Below are 19,755 nucleotides of genomic sequence, written 5' to 3' on the forward strand. Positions count from 1 at the left end.
GAAGAGTGATGCACTGACTTCAGCATCGCCGGGGCGTTAAAAGAGTCTGTTTACAAAACGCTTGAGGGGCATCATTTTCAAGGATGAAGATCCCAGATGAAGCAGCGACCCATTTCAGATTCAACATCTAAGAGAAGTCAAGTCTGTAAAGTGGACTGTCTTGTAATGTGAAAACTTTTATTTCTGGTGAAAATTGTTCTAAAATATTCATTGTTGGGATCCACATTTCTGCATTTGCATTTGCATCGTTGCATTTTGCATAACATTCATTTAAGCATGTTTACATGCATTAATCATACCTTGCTGGAAACTTTGAGGAAGCACTTCTAACTGTGCAATTGCATTCACACAGTACTGAGAATGGATGCAAAGTTTGAGGAATTAAAGAAAGAGCTGAACGAGAGTTTGCAAAAGATGCAAGTTGAGTGGGAGGTTAAAATGGAGCAGATGCAAAAGACCACCGTGGATCGTATCTTGCAAAACCAAAAAGATCTAGTTGACCAAATGGTAGCAAAGATGGCTGAGCTCAACCAAGAAAAGGCAAAGAAAAGATTTCATTGACCCGTGAAACAGTTAAATGTGTGAAAGCACAGGCTAATTCACAACCACTTATCTCGTCCAACAGGATTCCTAGTCACCAAGCGACGAGAAGAGCCAAGAACGAGATCCCAGAGAATCTGAAACAGTGGTGCAGAGAGACATTTCAGGGAATGAGAGGACAAACCTCTCACAACGGGATGGATGCAACAGAACTAGTACTAGTTCCCGACTTGGTGCTCCCGCCCAAATTCAAGATGCCCGAGTTTGAAAAGTACAGGGGAACCAGTTGCCCCAATGCCCACCTCACGATGTTTATTCGAAGAATGACTGGATACACTAACAATGATCAGATGTTGATCCACTGCTTTCAAGACAGTTTGATTGGACCTGCTTCAAGGTGGTACCACCAACTGAGTCGTTCTCAAGTCCGCTCCTGGAGGGATTTGGTTAGTGCTTTTCTGGGCCAATACAAGCACATGATTGATATGGCCCCCGATCGAACAATGCTTCAGAATATGGGGATGAAGAATTATGAGAGTTTTCGACAGTACGCACAACGATGGAGGGATATTGCATCTCAAGTGCATCCACCAGTGACTGAAAGAGAGTTCATCACTATATTCATAGATACATTACAGTCTCCTTATATCGACTACATGATAGGGGTTGCCACTAAGAGTTTCTCTGATATTGTCATGTGTGGAGAAATGATTGAAAGAGCTATTAATAATGGCCAGATATGTGGAACTAGCCATACTGACATTGAGGAAAGAGCTGAGGTCAGTCTAGTGGATTTAACTAATCTGGGGACCGTGTCTCATAATGTTTTTCGTAAAAAGACCTGCATCAATCCAATTCCGATGACATATGAGGAATTGCTCCCAGCTCTAATTGAGAACAACCTGGTGATTCCAGTTCAATCCAAACCAAGAACTGACCCATATCCTGAAGGCCATGACATTAATGCCGTATGCAGCTATCACATTGGGATCTCAGGGCATACCACTGAGAATTGTAGGGCATTAAAGTGCAAGGTCCAAGATCTGATCGATTTAGGGACATTAACGTTCAATGTGTAATGGGGCATTCTGATCGGAAGTCGGTCGGGGCATCCATCAGGAGATTTTGTTGCATTCTCATGCATGACATCTTGTTTGAATTTGTTTTTCTTTCGTTCTTCTTATGTTTAAATTTTTGTAAGTCACTTGACGTTCGAACATTGTAAATAAAATACTTCCTTTTAAAAAAAAAAATGACAATGAGCAAATTTTAATCTTGAATTCTTTGAATATCATTTTAATTAAAAGCATTTTAATAATTGAGGTTGTAAATCTTTGACAAGTGACAAGATTGAACCCTGCAAAACAATGACCCCTTGATCCTAATCCAGAGGTACACCAGAATACATACCATTTTCTTGCAGGGACCGAGCTAGTTTTCTGTTCACATAAAGAGTCAATCAAAGGGTTTGGCATTCAGGTATGTGTTAGGAGCGGATAAAATGGGGCAACTAGCACATGAGATTGCAAAACTAATTGGTTATTATTTCTGTTTATGACGTTCAATGATGATCATAATCTTCTCAGATGGAATGGTCAAGTAGATGAATCTAGTTTAGGTCAGCTGCTTGGGAATTGAACTCTAACGATGAGATTTTCTGACCTTCAACAAACACCGAGACTATAACAGGTTCTCCTCAGCGAGCTTAAGAAATGGAATACGTAAACAAACAAACAAAAACATATATATGTATACAATAAAGCTGAGCTATTCTGCTAAAGCAATTGGTAATAGAGGAAACTCGAAAGCCCTGGCTTTATGAGTAGAGTACATTCAAACCATGACATTGATCGGGTATTTGGCAACCCGGTGTATGCTCCATTGTGGTTGTCAAGTCGAAGACTTTTGTGACGACATGAATCCTTCAGCTAGCCTGATAAAGGCAATTATAAAATATATGTACAATAAAGCTGAATTCAGCTAGCCAAACAATGGCAAATTAAATCAAATTTACTAAATAAGGAGTTTCGGTGAATATGGACTAAGGGAGTTGAGGAACACTTGTTATAGTCGACTTCACACGAGCACTCAGAAATCTCATTTTTAGACCGATATTTCTGCATTGCCTTGACTAGATAAGTCTACGAAGCTTGAACAAATGGAAGGTTTCAGAGAACTGAAATAAAAGTGTTCTAAAGAGTTTAGCAAGTGACTATGCTAGTTGTGTCATTTTGTTCGCCTCCGATTAAAGTGCCAAATCAAGAAAGAGGGGTATGTCATTACCTTCACGAGGACCAATGGATGAAACACACCTTAGAATTTAGGTAGCCAACCTCTAAACCCACCTGTCGATCTTGATATTTGTCAAAGATTTGTAACTATCAATGATTAAAAGAGCATTTGATTCTTTTGATATCCAATGAATTCATGTTTTATGATTGGATTCAATTGTGAAACTTAGAAGGAGGCAATATTTTTTGAAATTTTGAAAATTCAAGAAGAAGAAAAACATTTTCAAACAAGATAGTCTCTCTGGAGGCATATATTGGAATTCAACGAAGATCCCTCTGAAGCTCAGGATTGAAGCTGGGGCAAGAGAAGCTAAATTTTAGGGCAAAATTCGATGGAATAAACAAATGGTCTCAGGTCAAGGTTAGTAAGAGTACACATTGGTGGAAATACAGACAAATTGAATCAATGATAGAGTGAAGACTGCTCTCGCAACAATTCTCCTTCCAGATTGAGAAAACATACATACACATACATACATAATACATAACATTTGCATCAAACATTTATCATCATATATATTAAAGACATTTTTCTCCTCACTTGGGGACAAATTGGACAAAAAATCAAATAAATTTCATATTGACATCTATCATAACATCCAAGATAGTTAGTCAAAAATGCATCATTCTGATCTTTTCAGGAAATAAGAGCTCGGAAATAACCAGGTGTTTTCAACCTGAAAGAACAATGCAATCCACATATTTGGCTTCCTGAAGTCAACAATCAGATCTTCTGAAGATGTTTCCTCAACATGCAGGAATCAATAGACAAACTTTGAGCTATGAGATTATTTTCTTTAAAAAAAATAATAATAAAGTGTCGTTTCACTTGAGATCGTTTCTCAAAAACAAACTTTGTCTCGCTTGAGACAATTTCTCTAAAAACAAATGTTGTCTCATTTGAGACTATATCTTAAAGCAAATTTCGTCTCGCTTGAGACATCATTTTCTCTCATAATACAAATTTCAAGGTTGTTGTACTTAAAGCAAAATTAATATCACTTGAGATTTTCAAAGCTGATTTGTCTCGCACGAGACAGTTTCCCCTTTTAACAAATCCTGAAATTGTTTCATTTGAAACAAAATAAACACTTTTGAAAACACCCTTGAGATTATTTCCACATAAACAAAATTGACAATATTTGAATCTTCTAAAACAAAGTTTTGTCTCTCTTGAGACAGTTTCTCTTGAAAAAAATCTTTGAGTTAGTTCCTTTTAAATAAAATCTTGGAGTTTGTTCCTTTTGAATAAATATCTTTGAGTTGTTTCTTTTGAAAAATCTTTGAGTCTATTTATTTTGAAACAAAGTTTTGTCTCTCTTGAGACAGTTTTCCTTTAAACAATCTTTGAGTCTGAAACAAAGTTTTGTCTCTCTTTAGACAATTTTGTGAAAAAATCTTTGAGATTGTTTCTTTTGGAAAAAATCTTTGAGTTTGTTTCTTTGGAAACAAAATTTTGTCTCTCTTAAGATAGTTTCTTTTGAAACAAAAATCTTTGAGTCTGTTTCTTTGGAAACAAAATTTTGTCTCTCTTAAGATAATTTCTTTTGAAAAAATCTTTGAATCTGTTTTTCTTAAAATAAATTTTGTATCTCTTGAGACAGTTTCTCTTGAAGTAAATCTTTGAATATGTTCATTTTGAAAATCTTTGAGTTTGTTTCTTTGGGAACAAAATTCACCATCTTTGAGTATGTTTCCTTTGAAACAAAACAAACATCTTTGAGATCATTTCCCTTTAAACGAATTTTGTCTCATTCGAGACAGTTTTCCTTTAAACAATCTTTGAGTCATTTCTTTTGAAACAAAATTTTGTCTCTTTTGAGACAGTTGCTTTTGAAACATAACATCTTTGGGTTTGTTTCTTTTGAAACAAATCTTTAATTTGGTTTCTCTTGAAACCATAACTCCTTTAGATGACCAGATCTCCTCATCACGTATGAGCCGTGTCATTCCCCAGACCAGATCTCCTCATCACGTAGGAGCCGTGTCAACCATAGATAACCAGCCGTCCTCATCACGTAGGAACCGTGTTATCACCTTTAGATGGCCAGCCGTCCTCATCATGTAGGAACCGTGTCATCCCCAGACCAGATCTCTTCATCACGTATGAGTCGTGTCACCCTAGATAACCAGCCGTCCTCATCACGTAGGAACCGTGTTATCACCTTTAGATAGCCAGAACTCTTCATCACGTATGAGTCGTGTCATTCCCCGACCAGATCTCTTCATCACGTATGAGCCGTGTCACCCTTAGATGACCAGACCTCTTCATTGCGTATGAGTCGTGTCATTTCCCGACCAGATCTCTTCATCACGTATGAGCCGTGTCACCCTTAGATGACCAGACCTCTTCATTGCGTATGAGCAGTGTCGTCCCCACCAACAGAACTATCCATTTTTTTCAAACCAAAAAGAGGAGAACCAGACAAAAACGTGTTTTCTTGTCGTCTTTGCCCTATTCTTGTTAACACAAGAATGTGCAAAGAGGGGCAGCTGTAGACACCCGTTTTTGTCCGGGTTTTTTTATCGTTATTTTATTATTATTATTATTATTATTATCGTTATCTTATTATTTTATTATTATTTATTATTACATATTTTTTTGCAGGCCAAAGCCCAATACAACAAGGCCCAACCAAGGCCCAAACACGAGCCCAAGTAATTAGGGTTTTAAACCCTAAACCTATCATCATTCAGCCGCCGCCGCCGCTTCTGTTGGACTTCCAGCCGCGCCGCCGTCACTGTTCCGGCCCACTCCGATGGTCCAGCCGCCGTTCCCGCGCCACCATCGTCATCTACAGTGAAAAATCAATCAAACAGCAACCCCATCAGTGACCAAATCAACCAAAAACCAAACCCCAAATTAAAATACCAATAAATCCCTAAATATTCGGGATTTATATCTTACAAAATCAGAGAAGGACATGGGCTATTCTAGACATCATCATCTCACCAAACGAAAAAAAATCAACATGCAAAGCAATATAAAAGGAAGGAAGCAAAGAGAACAGAGGGGGGGGTCATTCGGTTAAAAAAAAAACAGAGAGAAGAACGAGAGACCATTCGGGTTTTAAAAAAAAAAAAACAGAAAAAAAAAGAGAGAGCAAATAAAACAACAAACAAGGAGAGAAAGATAGAACCCTTACCTCGGTCGGAGGAAGCCATCGAGAACACCAAAGGTCGACGGTGTCTTATTACTTCGAAAGGTAAACTTGTAGATCTGGGGGCCTAGAGTGGGTTTTAGACTAAGATGGTTGGGGATTTGGGTTGAGGAGAACGAGGGGGATTTTTTGAGATAGGTTGTTCCCTCCGGCCACCGTGCGTCGCCGTGGACTCCGCCGGCGGCAGCGGTTGGCACCTTCTCCGATGAGAGAGTTGGGAGAGTTCTCTCCAACTCTCTCTCTCTGGTTTTTTGGTGGAAATGAAGAAATGAGGGAATATGAGAGATGAGCTCGTTTTTGGGGGGGGTATGCCGAGCAAAACGCAGTCGTTTTGCCCCCAATATCATCTGATTTTTTGAGTTACGGGATAACTACTCTTTTGGTCCCTGATGCTTTGTAACCGTGTTATTTAGCCATGGAATGAAGTTTACATTATTTCAATTTGAGCCTTTATCTTTTCATTTTTATATTTTAGTCACTATCCTAGGTTATATCATTTTTGTGTATATTTGGTTCTGGGTTCAATATTTATAAATGTTACATCTTAGCCACTGATTTAATATTTCATGTATGTTTCTTTGATATTCGAATCTGGCCATCCCATTTTTAAATATTTTATTTTAGTCCTATTAATGTATATTATGTCATTTTTGTGAATATTTGACTTTGAGACATTATGTTTGTAATAGTTTCATTCTAGTCCTAAGTTCTTGTGTTGTGATATTTTGTGGATGTTTGAATTCAGCCATCATACTTGCAAATGTTCTATTTTGGTCACTGTCTGACATTTTATTTAATTACTTTTTGATCCTCCATGTTTCTGTGAAATTTCAATTTAGTCATAAGCTTTACTTTTGGGTTATTTTCACTTCTAGTATTTGACTGTTTAATGTTTGTGATATGGGCTCTAAATTATTTTGTTTTTATATTTAGTCCTTTAAATTTCGGTTAGTGCTATTTTTGGTCCATTAACTTTCTGTTTTTTGCTGTTTAGCCTCCTAAGTTTCTGTTTATATTATTTTAGCCTCTTAAATGTTTTATATTTATTTTGGTTTGTAATATTTACTAATTTATTTTTAGACATTTATGTATGGATGTGTATTTACTCATTACTTAATTATTTGGATTATGTAAATAATGTTTTCAATTTCATTTAATGTAAATATTTTATTTTGTATTTCCAATTACATTTATTTTCATTATATCTTTATCTATGTAAGAAATATTCGATTATATTTTCAAGAACACGTATGCGTAGAATGGGCGTGGAAAGTACCACTTGGTCGAAGTGGTACGATCCGATACGGCATTTTAACGACATAGGAACTTGCAACAAGTCGAGTATATTTTACTAATTAATTTATTCAAACGATGCAATGTGTGTTATATTAAATGACAATTTACTTTATTTTATGTGAGTGTAAATTTCAAAATTTTTAATTTGTATTCAATTCACGTTTTCAGTTAATCAATTTATTCGTATGTAAACATTGTTTTTAATTATACTCGATTTGTATTTTTAACATAATCAATGGTAGAATATTCTTTTACGAGTGAGAAATAGTTCGAGTTAGTTTTCCCGATGGAGGATTGCTAATTTCAAGATTTCCTTTCGAGTTAAAGAATTTTCTCTAATTAAATAATTCGAAGCAAATTAATTAATGTTCGATAAATGGATCATAAATTAACTTTATATTCGATTTGTAATTTCCACCATTATGACAATGTGTAAGCGACACAGTACCAATTTTGGGCGATGTGGGGTGCTAATCCTTCCCCACGCGTAACCGACTTCCGAATCCATTTAAATGAATCTTTGGTAACGCATACCGAATTTTGTCTAAAATATGATTTTTTTCTTAAAATTGTTTTAAAAGACGTTTTTAGGTATTCGACCTACCTAACCCAAAGGTCGATGGCGACTCCATTTTTAATTTAATTCAAATTAATTCAAAATCACTCATTTTTTTTCAATTTAAAGTCATAATTGTTTTTAAAAATAATATTTAATTGTTTTACAAAAAAATGGTTATGACACTAAAGATTAACCTTTATAGCCATTCAACTCTTCCTCACCGTTTTCTAGCCATGGAATGTATCGCTTCTTGAGCCACTCTAATTTTATCCGTAATCTACTGGCTTGGCACAAAACTCGCTTGAGTTTGTGCCACATATATCGGAAGAAAATGTTTCAACTGACAAACCAGAACCTTACTCACCATCTTATACAATACATTACACAGACTGATCGGTCGAAATTGGCATAGAGAGACGGGATTACTATCCTTCGGGATAAAAACCAACACAATTTTATTTACCCATTTCTCCAACAGCCCTTCATTAAAAAACGCTTCACGAACTCCAAGACAGAAGAACCCACAACACTCCAGTTCTTCTGAAAAAAGTCGCAGGAAGCTCATCAACTCCTGGAGATTTCAAAGGCGTCATACTAAACAAAAGAATTGCGAACTTCATCCATTGAGACCTCATTGAGCAGAGGGCAAAGCTCAATACCATTAAACTGGAAAAAAAATGCACTCATGAACAGTAGGACAGGAGTGAATATGCTCTGAAGCAAACAAATTATGAAAGTAACCCACGACAAGTTCTTTGAGCTGGTCGTGGTCACTACTCTAAGAAGCATTTGGAAACTGTAACATATTGATTATGTTCTGCTTCCTTCGCATCATAGTCGACCCATGAAAAAAATTAGTATTAAGGTCATCTTTCAAGATCCATAGATTACGAGAATTTTGATGCCAAAGACTCTCTTCCTGAGAGAGAACCCATCCCAACTCTTTTTTAAGATCATCTTCCAATTGTAACAAATATTCATCCTCTGAGTCCTCAAGAACTCGCTCAATGCCCCTAATGTTAGACATAATAAAAGCCTTACGCTTGCCAAGAATACCAAAAACATTCATATTCCACTCATGACTCTTACATTGAAAGTCTAAAATGTTATGGTGGATTGTTTTCCCATCAACCCAAGTATCATTCACAAGTCTGGGAAAATTGGAGTGATCGCTCCACGGATCAATATACCTGTATGGCCGATGCCGAACCAAAATAAAATCGTTACCCAAATCCAGAAGAAGTGGACAGTGATCAGATCCCAACCGTTGTAGATGCACCACCTCCGAATTAGGAAAAATAACGAGCCAAGAAGAACTACACACACCTGTCGAGCCGTTGTGACAAAGTCCCCCTCTTCCATATTAACTTCGGCCCAATGAACCCCAAATCATACAACCTATAATCAAACATAAAATCACATAAGCAATTACAAATTCCCACCCATTTTTGCAAACCCTCTTGGCACTTTGAGCGACTTCCAATAACGTTAAAATCTCCCCAAGCACCCAAGGCTTGTTTGAACCAGGATCTAACACCTTCAACTCATTCCATAAACCTCTCCTTAAATTTCTATTAGGACTAGTATAAATGCAAGTTAAGAAGAAACCTTGACCATCAATATCAATAGCACACCAACCATGAATATGAATGAACTGCCCAGAGACCTCCAGGACTGAGAACCAAATAGAACCCCTCCAAAAGGATCCAAATGCCCTCGAAAAGGCTCGTGACTCCACCCGATACTAGAAGTTAAAACCCGATTTACGAATAAACTGATCAGCAGTCAACCTATTAATCCGAGGTTCAAAGATTACCACTAAATCTGGTTTATGAGTATCTAACAAAAACTTAAAATAACGGTTGAAATCATGATCTCGAGCACCTGAACATTCCAAAAGAATAACTTAGACATAAAAACCCAAAAATTAGAGAATCAGCGCCCCTATAATTAAGTCTGCATCTTATCTAGAGTACACTGCGCAGAAACGTTACTCGCACGACAAATAGGTGACTCTTCTGCTCGACTAACAGTAGAGATAGCACCATGCCCAGGTAACACTGTTGAACTTTGTGCCTGGTCTAATTCGGTGTGCATGGACGCTAACCATTCCGTTAACACTAGTTTAGCCGGCACCCTCTCTTCCTTTTTCGAGTCTTCCAACCTTTTTGTGATAGCCCTGGAACCGCCGATAATCCTTTGTTGACCCCTTTTCTGGAAGATACTTTTTTCACTCGCCGTGAGTTACTAATTCCCTGATTCATAATCGCTTGATTCTCATCACTCGTTCTTACCTAAACAGTAATGTGATTGTCCTTGTCAAGAGATGAATGAACCTGAACTACATTATAGTATTAAGACTGATCGGTTGAAGCAGAATCCCCTAAGCACTATTGTCCACCTGTTTCGACTTTCCTGTATTTTTTCGTTGCCCTTGCCCCTTTGCCTACTAGATTCAGCCATCTCACCTAATCTAGGATGATAACTAAACAAACCAGCGCCGCTACTTCCTTGTTGATTAACTGCCTAATGTCCTTCCCGTGATGAAAATGGTCGTACATTCTCCTACCCCGTATGAGTGCCAAGTACCAAAAATCGAGACCCATTAAGGTGTCCTCCATCGTAGACAACTACCTCGGTATTACCACCTTAACGATTTGTTGAAACCTTCATGGTACGTTTGGCCACCTGCATCCAAGGCCCATACGGGTTCTCCTTTGTATTTCGTACTAGCCCCTCATCACCATTCATCGCCATGGCCGATAAATTTCCCCCACAATTATCTTGCACATGTCCACACTTACCGCAAGTATAACAGATAACCGGTAAACCTTTAAAGACGTATAATTTTATGTTAAAATAAATTATTGCATTTTGTTAAAATAAAATATTCGTAATCGTGGATGGTTATTCTCGATAGGCTGCCTACTAAAGATCGGCTTGTTCGGTTCGGCTTGGCTATTGATAATGTTTGTGGTCTGTGTGCCTCTAGTTCTGAATCTCGTGATCACCTTTTTGTTGAATGTTGTTTTGCAAAGGAAGTTTGGGATATTGTTCTAACTTCCTGTGGTGTTTGTTATACTCTGACCAACTGGGAGGATCTTTTCAATTGGCTGATAGCAAACTTGAAAGACAAATCCCTCAGAATTCGAATCTTGAGGCTCGCTTGGACTGGTATGCTGTATTCGGTCTGGGAAGAGCGTAATCACAGGCTCTTTAGACGCTCATCTCGCTCGGTTGATGCTCTTGTTAATAGTATAAAGTTAGTTGTTAGAGTTAAGTTGAGTAGATATGGCAAGCCTAGGATTGATGATGTTAACAGGCAGTTATGTTTGAATTGGGGTTTGTTTTGAGGTAACTTGTTGATTGTAGTAGCATGTCTGTTTTTTCTTGATGGAATATAAATTACTTATCCAAAAAAAAATATTCGTAATCAAAATTTTATTCAATTGTTATAAATTATAATTAAATTTATTAAGTTATTAGAAATTAATGTATATAATATAATTATATTAAAATTGTGTAAAGTACACATATAGTCCCTCAACTATAGAATACTATTTTGTTGATTCCTACGTCTATTAAAAGTTATAAAATGATTCATTAATTATAGGGTTTACTTTGTCGAGTCTCCCGACTATTAAAAGTTATAAATTAGTCACCAAACTATTCATATGTTTCAAACCCACCATTTTTTGTTAAAATATTGGCAACAGTCTGAGGTAGGCGTCAACCTGCTAATTGTGGTATGATAAAATCTGATCTCAAAATTTCAAATAGCTATTATATCTTATTCAATAGATTAATATTCAGCTTAGACCATTAATAAACTTTTAACGAAAAAATATGAGTTTGGAATATATGAATAGTCAGATGATCATTTTGTAACTTTTTATAGTCAAGTTACCCAACAAAAAAAAACTTTATAATCAGGAGATTATTTTGTAACTTTTAATAGTTGAGGGACTAAATAAAATAATGCTCTATAATCGAGGACTATTTATGTACTTTATCCTAAAAGTTTTAAAAAAATTAATAATAAATTTATTTCTCAGAGTTCATCAAACTGCAAGGAAGAGATTACCGGTAAAGGACCACACGTCCTGAACACAAAGGAGACCAAAATTTTTTCGTCCCACTAACACAAAAAATTAGCCTTTTCATCATTTAGATTGACCGGAACTAAATTCGCACTGTACTCATACTTACCTATTGTTGATCGATTTTTTCCAATACCACAGGCGTAAAATTTATTTGGCTCAATAGGCCGAACAAAATTTAATTTATAATTTACAGCATTTGTTACAGTAAATATCTGATTTATTATGTTGAGGTGACGAGTTTCAATGAAAATAATTTTTAATGAGTCTAATGTGGGTCAATATTTTAACATTTTCATAGGGAATTATCACTTCGAGGTGACGAGTCCCTTTAGAAATTTAATTTTTTTAATTCACAAAATAATTTCAAATTTTAAAGAGAAAAAAAACTTACAAAATTCGTCACTTCGAAGTGACGAATTTACCTTGAATTTTAAAAAAGTACCCGTTATACAATGAATCTTCTGAAATTTTAAAAAATGAACAGTTGAAACTCATCACGTCGAGGCGACGAGTTTCATCAGATTTAATTTTAAAATATGAAACAAAAAATAATATTAAAAACTTAAATAAAATTTATTACAAACTAATACAATGAATAATAAAATTTATTCATATTTTTTTAGTTCTTGACGATACCGAGGAGTTGTCGAACGATAATGGCGCAGGACTCATCGAGTACATTGAAGTCGTTCGCCTTGATCGTGTTCGTCTACATCTTCATTTGCATCTTGAAGTGGAGGTGTATTGAACATCTTTTCACTTTGAGATGTAAATTCGAAATATGGTGAATGGCTTATGGTATTTGACATCATTTGTGTCGTCATTGACTCGACTTGGCTATGTTGTTAACTATATATAATATGATCCCATTCACCCTCACCCGTATATTCGGTCGAATATGCTTGAATGCTTTGTATTTAATCCCATGAACCTCCAACCCAATTCGACTGAGTCTCCGTTGAAGCATGATATGGAGGATAAAAACTAAAACTGGTCCGAGATGTAAAATAATTGGCAGAAGCAGAAGAAGAAGTTGATGATGATTTCTTCTTGACCTTTGTGAATTCGTCCTTTCCTCGTTCCCATTCTTTCCTATCTTTTGATGTCGTTAATTATGGTTTCCTATTTGCTTCAAAATTTTTGAGGAAGAGAGAAATGTCAAAATCAAGGTCAGCGAGTGTAATCTCGTAACGCATAGGGACCAAGAAATGATGTTGATTCCATTGCTCAATGTAATCAACATGTTTCCTCTGCCAATTGTGGGTATGCTTCCCACGTATATCAATTCTATGAAGCGCGTTCATATTAATAATTTGCGTAAGAATCGATTGATGAGACCCAAACTGTCACAACACTCTCTCTGTTGCATGAATCTTAACAATTGCAAAGTGTAATAGAGGCGTTATGACACACCACAACTCCGACCCTTTAAAAAATCTCAATGGCAATTCAAAAAAGTATATCTCATTCGTATATCTCATAAAAAGTAGATCTCATCATCATAATACGGGATCCAAAAAACTATAAACATTAATAATAAAAGTTAGCATACATAAAGTGAAAAAAATTAACTAAATTTTAGTAAGTTAAAAAAAAATATTTACCTAATGTCGAGTGGAGATATCAATTCTCATTTGTATATCTTTTTTAGTTGCACCTGAAAATTTTGTCTCGATAATTTTATGTTGCCATCTAAATAATATAAAAATAAAAAATAAAAAAATCACAAAAAAATAAATTTAAAATTTTACTAAAAAAATAATGGTAAAAAATTACCTTGTGGCAAGAGGAAACTCAATCAGGACAACTATGATTAGTGTAAAAAATGTGAATTGGTATCACACCCAAGATTTTATGTGTGGATTATATATTATAGACTTTTAAATTTTAAATTTTAGATTTTTTATATAATTGTTTTTTAAAAAATAATATAATTTAAAGAAAAAATAAAAAAAAAATTGTGAACCGGGTAACCGTGAACTAAAAATACGGGTATCAAGATATAATGGGCCGAGACACGGGTCGATATTTTGGTACCGAAAAATTTCGAGTACCCGGTATTTCGGGTACCCAAAAACATGGCTACCTGGTTTTGAACACCCCTAATTACTGGTTATTGTTAATTTGATTTATATTGGGATACTTTTGGAATGTATTATGGAGTTCTACAAGTTCAACTTCGATCAAGCTGGTAATTCCTTATAGACCTAAGGTGACCTTTAGGTAAGCTCATGGGTCCCAAGATACTCCCTTAGGTAGGCTCTTAGGCCCCAAGGTACTCCCTTAGGTTGACTTCTATACCCAATGGGTATAAGGTAAGTTCATATGGGTGCAGTTCTAGGGAACTCCATATCGGTGTTCGGGTGGTGGGTATTATCGTGTTTTTAGAAATCTATTTTACTAAAATAAACTACTATTTCTAGTTTTTGTTGGAACACACTAGTCTCTCCAACTTCATCTTTTGAATCTGTCTGGATAACTAGGTTTCTTGACTGTTACCTGAAGATGTAATTAGTGAAATCTCAACTCATCACTAGGAATTGTATATGCCTGGATAACTAAGGAAATCTTCATACTACACCATATATTTGTTTGACCTTTAACATCTTTTGGTAGTATTGTATTACTAAGCTGCCCAAAGCTCACTTTGTTACTTATCATTTCAGGTTAAAGATTTTATCTTATGTAGTTATCGGCATGAATAATGAGAGTTCCTTCGACGTTGCTTGTGAGTACGATATATGTATAATTAGGGGGCATGTAGGTCACATTTTTTTATCGGTGTCTTAAACTTATTTTGATAATTATGTTTTATTGAATTCTTATTTAACGTCTGAACGGTTTCTGAATTTTATACATTTATGTTGAAATTGCTTTATGATTTTAAATTGTGTTTAGTAAAATTTTATTTTTTTCCGTATTTTTATTGTGGGTCGTTCCGGTAACTTTAATGTAATACCTTGGATCGAATCGGATCACCTGTATCGGTTTAAAGGTGTTACAGAGTAAGCACGGATGTAATTTTCCATCGTTATCAGCCCTACATTTCACCTACTCAAAGAACGATAAAAGACCACATCGTATATCTTAAAAACTCCATTATCAACATACTTGCAAGCTGTCTCGCAAGGTCAGCTTAGTCGGCAAGAAACTGTAGTCTCACTGTATCGACGACCAACCGAATATTAAAACATCGAGAGTTGTCAGGTGACAAGGTTTAAGATCCAAGACTGAGTGTAACTCAAGCATATGGGGGCATAAATTTAGTGTTGTGAAGTTCATATGCAACTCTAGAACACCCATGTGCTTATAATCTTAAATACAGGATTAAGGATTGCATATCAAGGTATATCAGCCTTTCATTTGTTCTAACATATGAGATATTTCCCATGTTTGAAATGCCAAAACCTGGCCTTAAATAGTTACATAATGTGATCTTTTATGACTGCTTCCTTTATATTACCTTTCAAAACAGCTAGCAAACATATAATCTTGCATGCCAAAGCCAGAACAAATATGTGAAAAGATCATGGCTAACTTCATTGCTTTAAATGTCTAAGTGATATGACCATACGTGATCACCGTTAATTACGGTGAATCTCATGATGAATTTCGATACAGTGAAAGCTAAGATAACGACAGTAGGTTGCCAGTTTCAGCTGGTGTGTAAACCCCTGCTCACACAGTATAATAAAGCTAATATTTATCCACTTTGTGATGGATAAAGCAAATGGGATACGAATCAGTAAACTTGAATCTGACATGTAGACTCAAACCAACAGATACAATCGAACTAGAACTGGAAAGCATATAAAACCATTGTTGAGACCTTACATGGAAAGCAAAGGCTAAATGGATCATCACAATATGAACAACAATGGCCATTCGTGTCCTTGACAGCACCGGTCATTGAAGGAGAAGCTTCTATTTCTATAAAGGAGGTAGACCCAACTGATATACACATCTTCACATGTTCCATCAGAATTCTCCCAGTATAAACTTGACTAGTGAACTCCAGTAGTAACCTATCACGATCATCTACATTTTGTAACTGGAGGCATCGCTTCAATGGTAGAGGCATTGTATCTATATCAGTAGCAGTCTACTGTTTCCTCACTTCAACGATATGAGATATAAAATGTCAGAAAGATATCGTCCAACAAGTTCATCAAAGATTGGAGGACCTGAACATCAAACTACCATATATATATATATATATATATATATATAAATGCCAAAGTCGGGACAAAAGAACTATGAGGTAGACCCGAAGGTATGGCTTAGATTACACGGTACTGAGTAATAATAATAATAAAATTGTGTTTCTGTAGAGATTATAATTTTTAAGTTGAAATGAAAAAGGACTGAGATTTGAACCCCATATAGAAAAGCTGAACACTTTAGACATTTTCATTAATACACCATATTTGTCATAGCACAACAATATGCATTCACACCTAAATCGTTCGATTTTCCGAAACCAAAGGCGTTAACTCAAGTTCCCTGCACTCTTCACTGTGTTACACTTTTAAGAAAGTATCAGCTATGAATTTTCCAATGCAGAGCACAACCAGTCCCACCTCACAGTTCACTATCTGGTTTTTGCATCAGCTGGAACAACGCACCAGGCAAAGTCCAACAAGCAATAGAGTGAGGTAGCTGGATCATACATTCAACGCACTTAAGGCCATCACTTTGCATTGTTCATTCATGGCCAAAACCTGAGCTTCTTTCTTGTCGAGAAGTGCAGTCAGCCTCACATTCTCTTCCATAAGCTTCTGAACTTCAGCCTCTTTCTGTTTTTTCTCACCCTCTAGCTGTGTTGTCTTTGCAACTAGTCTGGTTAAGAACAGTACTAAAAGTCATTCCATGAATAAGATACCAACTAAAAAGAAGCTTGTACACAAGAAAGATACACAAAAGTATTGTTGAATACCACCACTTCCCAGCACATCCACCCATCTACCAGATGCAAAACGCAGTTTTGCACGTATCAAAATAGTTGCCGCTATTGTGCATTTCCAATCAAATTCATTACTATAATTACATGTCCTAAAATTGCAACACTAGCAAAAAAATAGGACTTCTAAAATTAGACTCCTCAGTAGTAGAAAAACAACATGAGAATAGGCAACCTAGCTTCAAGCAAACATATCAAAGAATAAGTGAAGTCAAGGAGATCACAGAACTCAAAGATCATACTGACCGTTCAAAGAGCCTCTCAATGGTTTGAAATTGCTTCTCTGATGAAAGAAGGGTTTCTCTTACACTAATGAGACTACTAACATAAGATTTCAGGGACTCAAAATCCTGCTTCACACGAGAAAGCTCCTGTTCATTTTCAGTAGTTCGTTGCCTCTGTCTAGAAGTTTCTTCGACCAAGTCCTCAACCCTCTGCCTCATATCATTAAGAACATTATTTGTACCCAGAGCAAACCTTTCCATATCTTCTAACTTCATAGACATATTCTCAATTTGGACAGCCTTCTTTTTAATTTCTTCCTGACCTAAATTTACCTTTTCTTTCTCAAGAGCAGTTTCAGATTCTGCCATGATGACCCTCTTAACAAGAAGTTCCATTACATCCGAGACCATTAGCACAGACTTGATTAATTCTCCAATATAGGCTCCATCTTTTGCTCCAAAGAACCTTGATGTCTACTAATTCCAATCCATGTTTCATCATCCAAACAATCAAATGAAGAGAGATCAATGCTCCTTGACCAGCCAGATAGCGGTGTACCTTCTTTATCCACAATCCCCACCCCTTCCAATACTTTGATGCCACATGATTTATGGGCTAAACCAGGAACAGCCATTACTCTTGCTTTAGATTTCAGGTAAGTCAATAATGTTGCTGTAGTGTTCACCCCTCGCCAAACAACATCCAACTCCTTTGACTCCTCCTTTGACCCCTTTATGCAAGCCTTTACCTCCATAATTTTGGCTTGTATCAAATCTACTTGACATTGGCGTTTTTCAATCTCCTGCCTCCACAGTTCATGAGTTTCATTAAGCTGAGACTGCAGAGTTGACAAATCCAGATTGTCCTCGGCTGCCATGCCCTTTCCTAAGTTACAAATGTTAGGAATCAGAACATGAAGGTTTAACGTCATATGAACTTGTAACCAAAAACAAAAACAATAAAAATGCTAAGAAAACACATCACTGTTACAAAACAAATGGATTGCAAAGCAAGAAGGGCAACAAGATGCTTGCTAAAACTCCAAACCCACATTCCTCCAATACAAAAGATGCAATCCTCCCAATGTTACTAATTCACGAATATATTTCCATCACACTTACGACACTTTTACACACCTAAGATGCAAAGTTTCAATACTAGCCACCAAATTAGACTCTATATAAGATAGGAATTGCATGCCCTGACCCTGAAAAGATTCTAGTTCTCATCTACTGCTAACTTCCAAAATCCATTATCATTATCAATGAAGATACTAAGCAATAACAATGTCCATATCCAATCGAACCATTTCATCTAGTTAAAGATGCTCTGAGAAAATCTTACATCTAACACGACAACAGAATAACCTAAATAATGTTTTGCAATCTCGGCATGAAAATAAAACAACCAGGTGATCCCACTTAAGCTAGCATCACTTTCTTAGAGATGGCTACCATGCCTCTTGCAACATCAAAAACATTTTCTAATTCCTATCCATATCTTCAAGTTAACTTTTCTAAGTTTCTTTGAGCTCCCCAAAACACGAATTAGCTCCAGGAAATGTCTCAGATTGAGAAAACAGTATCTCATACCAAATTGAATTTTCCAAAATTCTTCATATTCTTTAAAAAAAATCAAACAATAATAGATCAGTTCCACGATCTGAACCAAAAAAGTCCTAGGAAACCGCGATGGCATGGAAATAAGTAAAAAAACAACAAAAAATAAACCTATAACGATTACCCATTTGCTGATCAAACACCAAACATGTTAAGACAAAAATCAAACCCTTACTCATTAAGAGAAACGAGAAGAAACAAAATCTGCCACCCAGAGGGGAAAATTCAAACTTGAAAGGAAAAGGAGTTTACATTTTCATTTACAAACAACACGAAAAATGGAGGACAATAAAAGACAAAACCAAAAAAGCTCCTTTTTCTCGTTTTGGGACTTCGAAAGAGCTTGAGGAAAAAAAGACGCGAGAGGAAGAAAGAACCTGATTGTAGGGAAACAAAAGCAATAGCTCGGTGTTTGACTGGCAGAAGACAAATTCCAAGGCACTTGGGCTTGTCTTCTTCTTCGTTCTATTAAAGAAAAACGATTTTTTTTTTAAATCTGTTGCCTAGTTTTATATACAGGTTACCCAATGCTCCAATTTTTGGTAAGGGTAAATTACAAATTTAACAGATCAACTTTATTCTCTCTTATTTTATTTATTATATTTTCAAATTTTCAATTTATTAATTAACTTTATAAATTTAGTTTTTCTTATAATTTTGTCATTAATATTTGAACGATGTTATAACCTATACTAAAACAATATCGTTTTGAATTTTTATATGAAATCAAATTGAGCTAAAAACGTTTTGAATTTTAGTGTTCAATTTTTTGATATTAAACACTTACACCCCAGTGTAAAAAACTAATTTTTCCCAAATTGAGAAAAATTGTTCAAATCCTTAAATTAGACCTAAGGATTAAATTGGAATTTTCAGAAATTTTAGTATTGTTGTAAAATTATGAAAACATATGACCTTTTTTAGAAACTATAAATATTTGAAGGATCAATCTTGTGGTTTACCTTTTTCTTTTAAAACACAGTTCCCTCCCCGTTTCTTTA

At 35.8% G+C, this 19,755-nt stretch overlaps 1 protein-coding gene and 1 pseudogene across 1 annotated transcript; one reads left to right on the forward strand and one right to left on the reverse strand.

Annotated features, from left to right (window-relative positions):
• The first annotated feature begins 10,750 nt into the window (after nt 1–10,750).
• On the forward strand, nt 10,751–12,698 carry LOC120121568. The gene is made up of 2 exons (XM_039140890.1): nt 10,751–11,189; nt 12,574–12,698. The coding sequence occupies exons 1-2, from the start codon at nt 10,751–10,753 to the stop codon at nt 12,696–12,698; spliced, it is 564 nt and encodes a 187-aa protein (XP_038996821.1).
• A 3,617-nt stretch (nt 12,699–16,315) lies between these two features.
• Nucleotides 16,316–19,240, reverse strand: LOC120121619 (annotated as a pseudogene).
• Between the last annotated feature and the right edge of the window lie 515 nt (nt 19,241–19,755).

The sequence above is a fragment of the Hibiscus syriacus genome, unplaced genomic scaffold (assembly GCF_006381635.1).
Source record: "Hibiscus syriacus cultivar Baekdansim isolate YM2019G1 unplaced genomic scaffold, ASM638163v2 tig00110377_pilon, whole genome shotgun sequence".
Lineage (NCBI taxonomy): Eukaryota > Viridiplantae > Streptophyta > Magnoliopsida > Malvales > Malvaceae > Hibiscus > Hibiscus syriacus.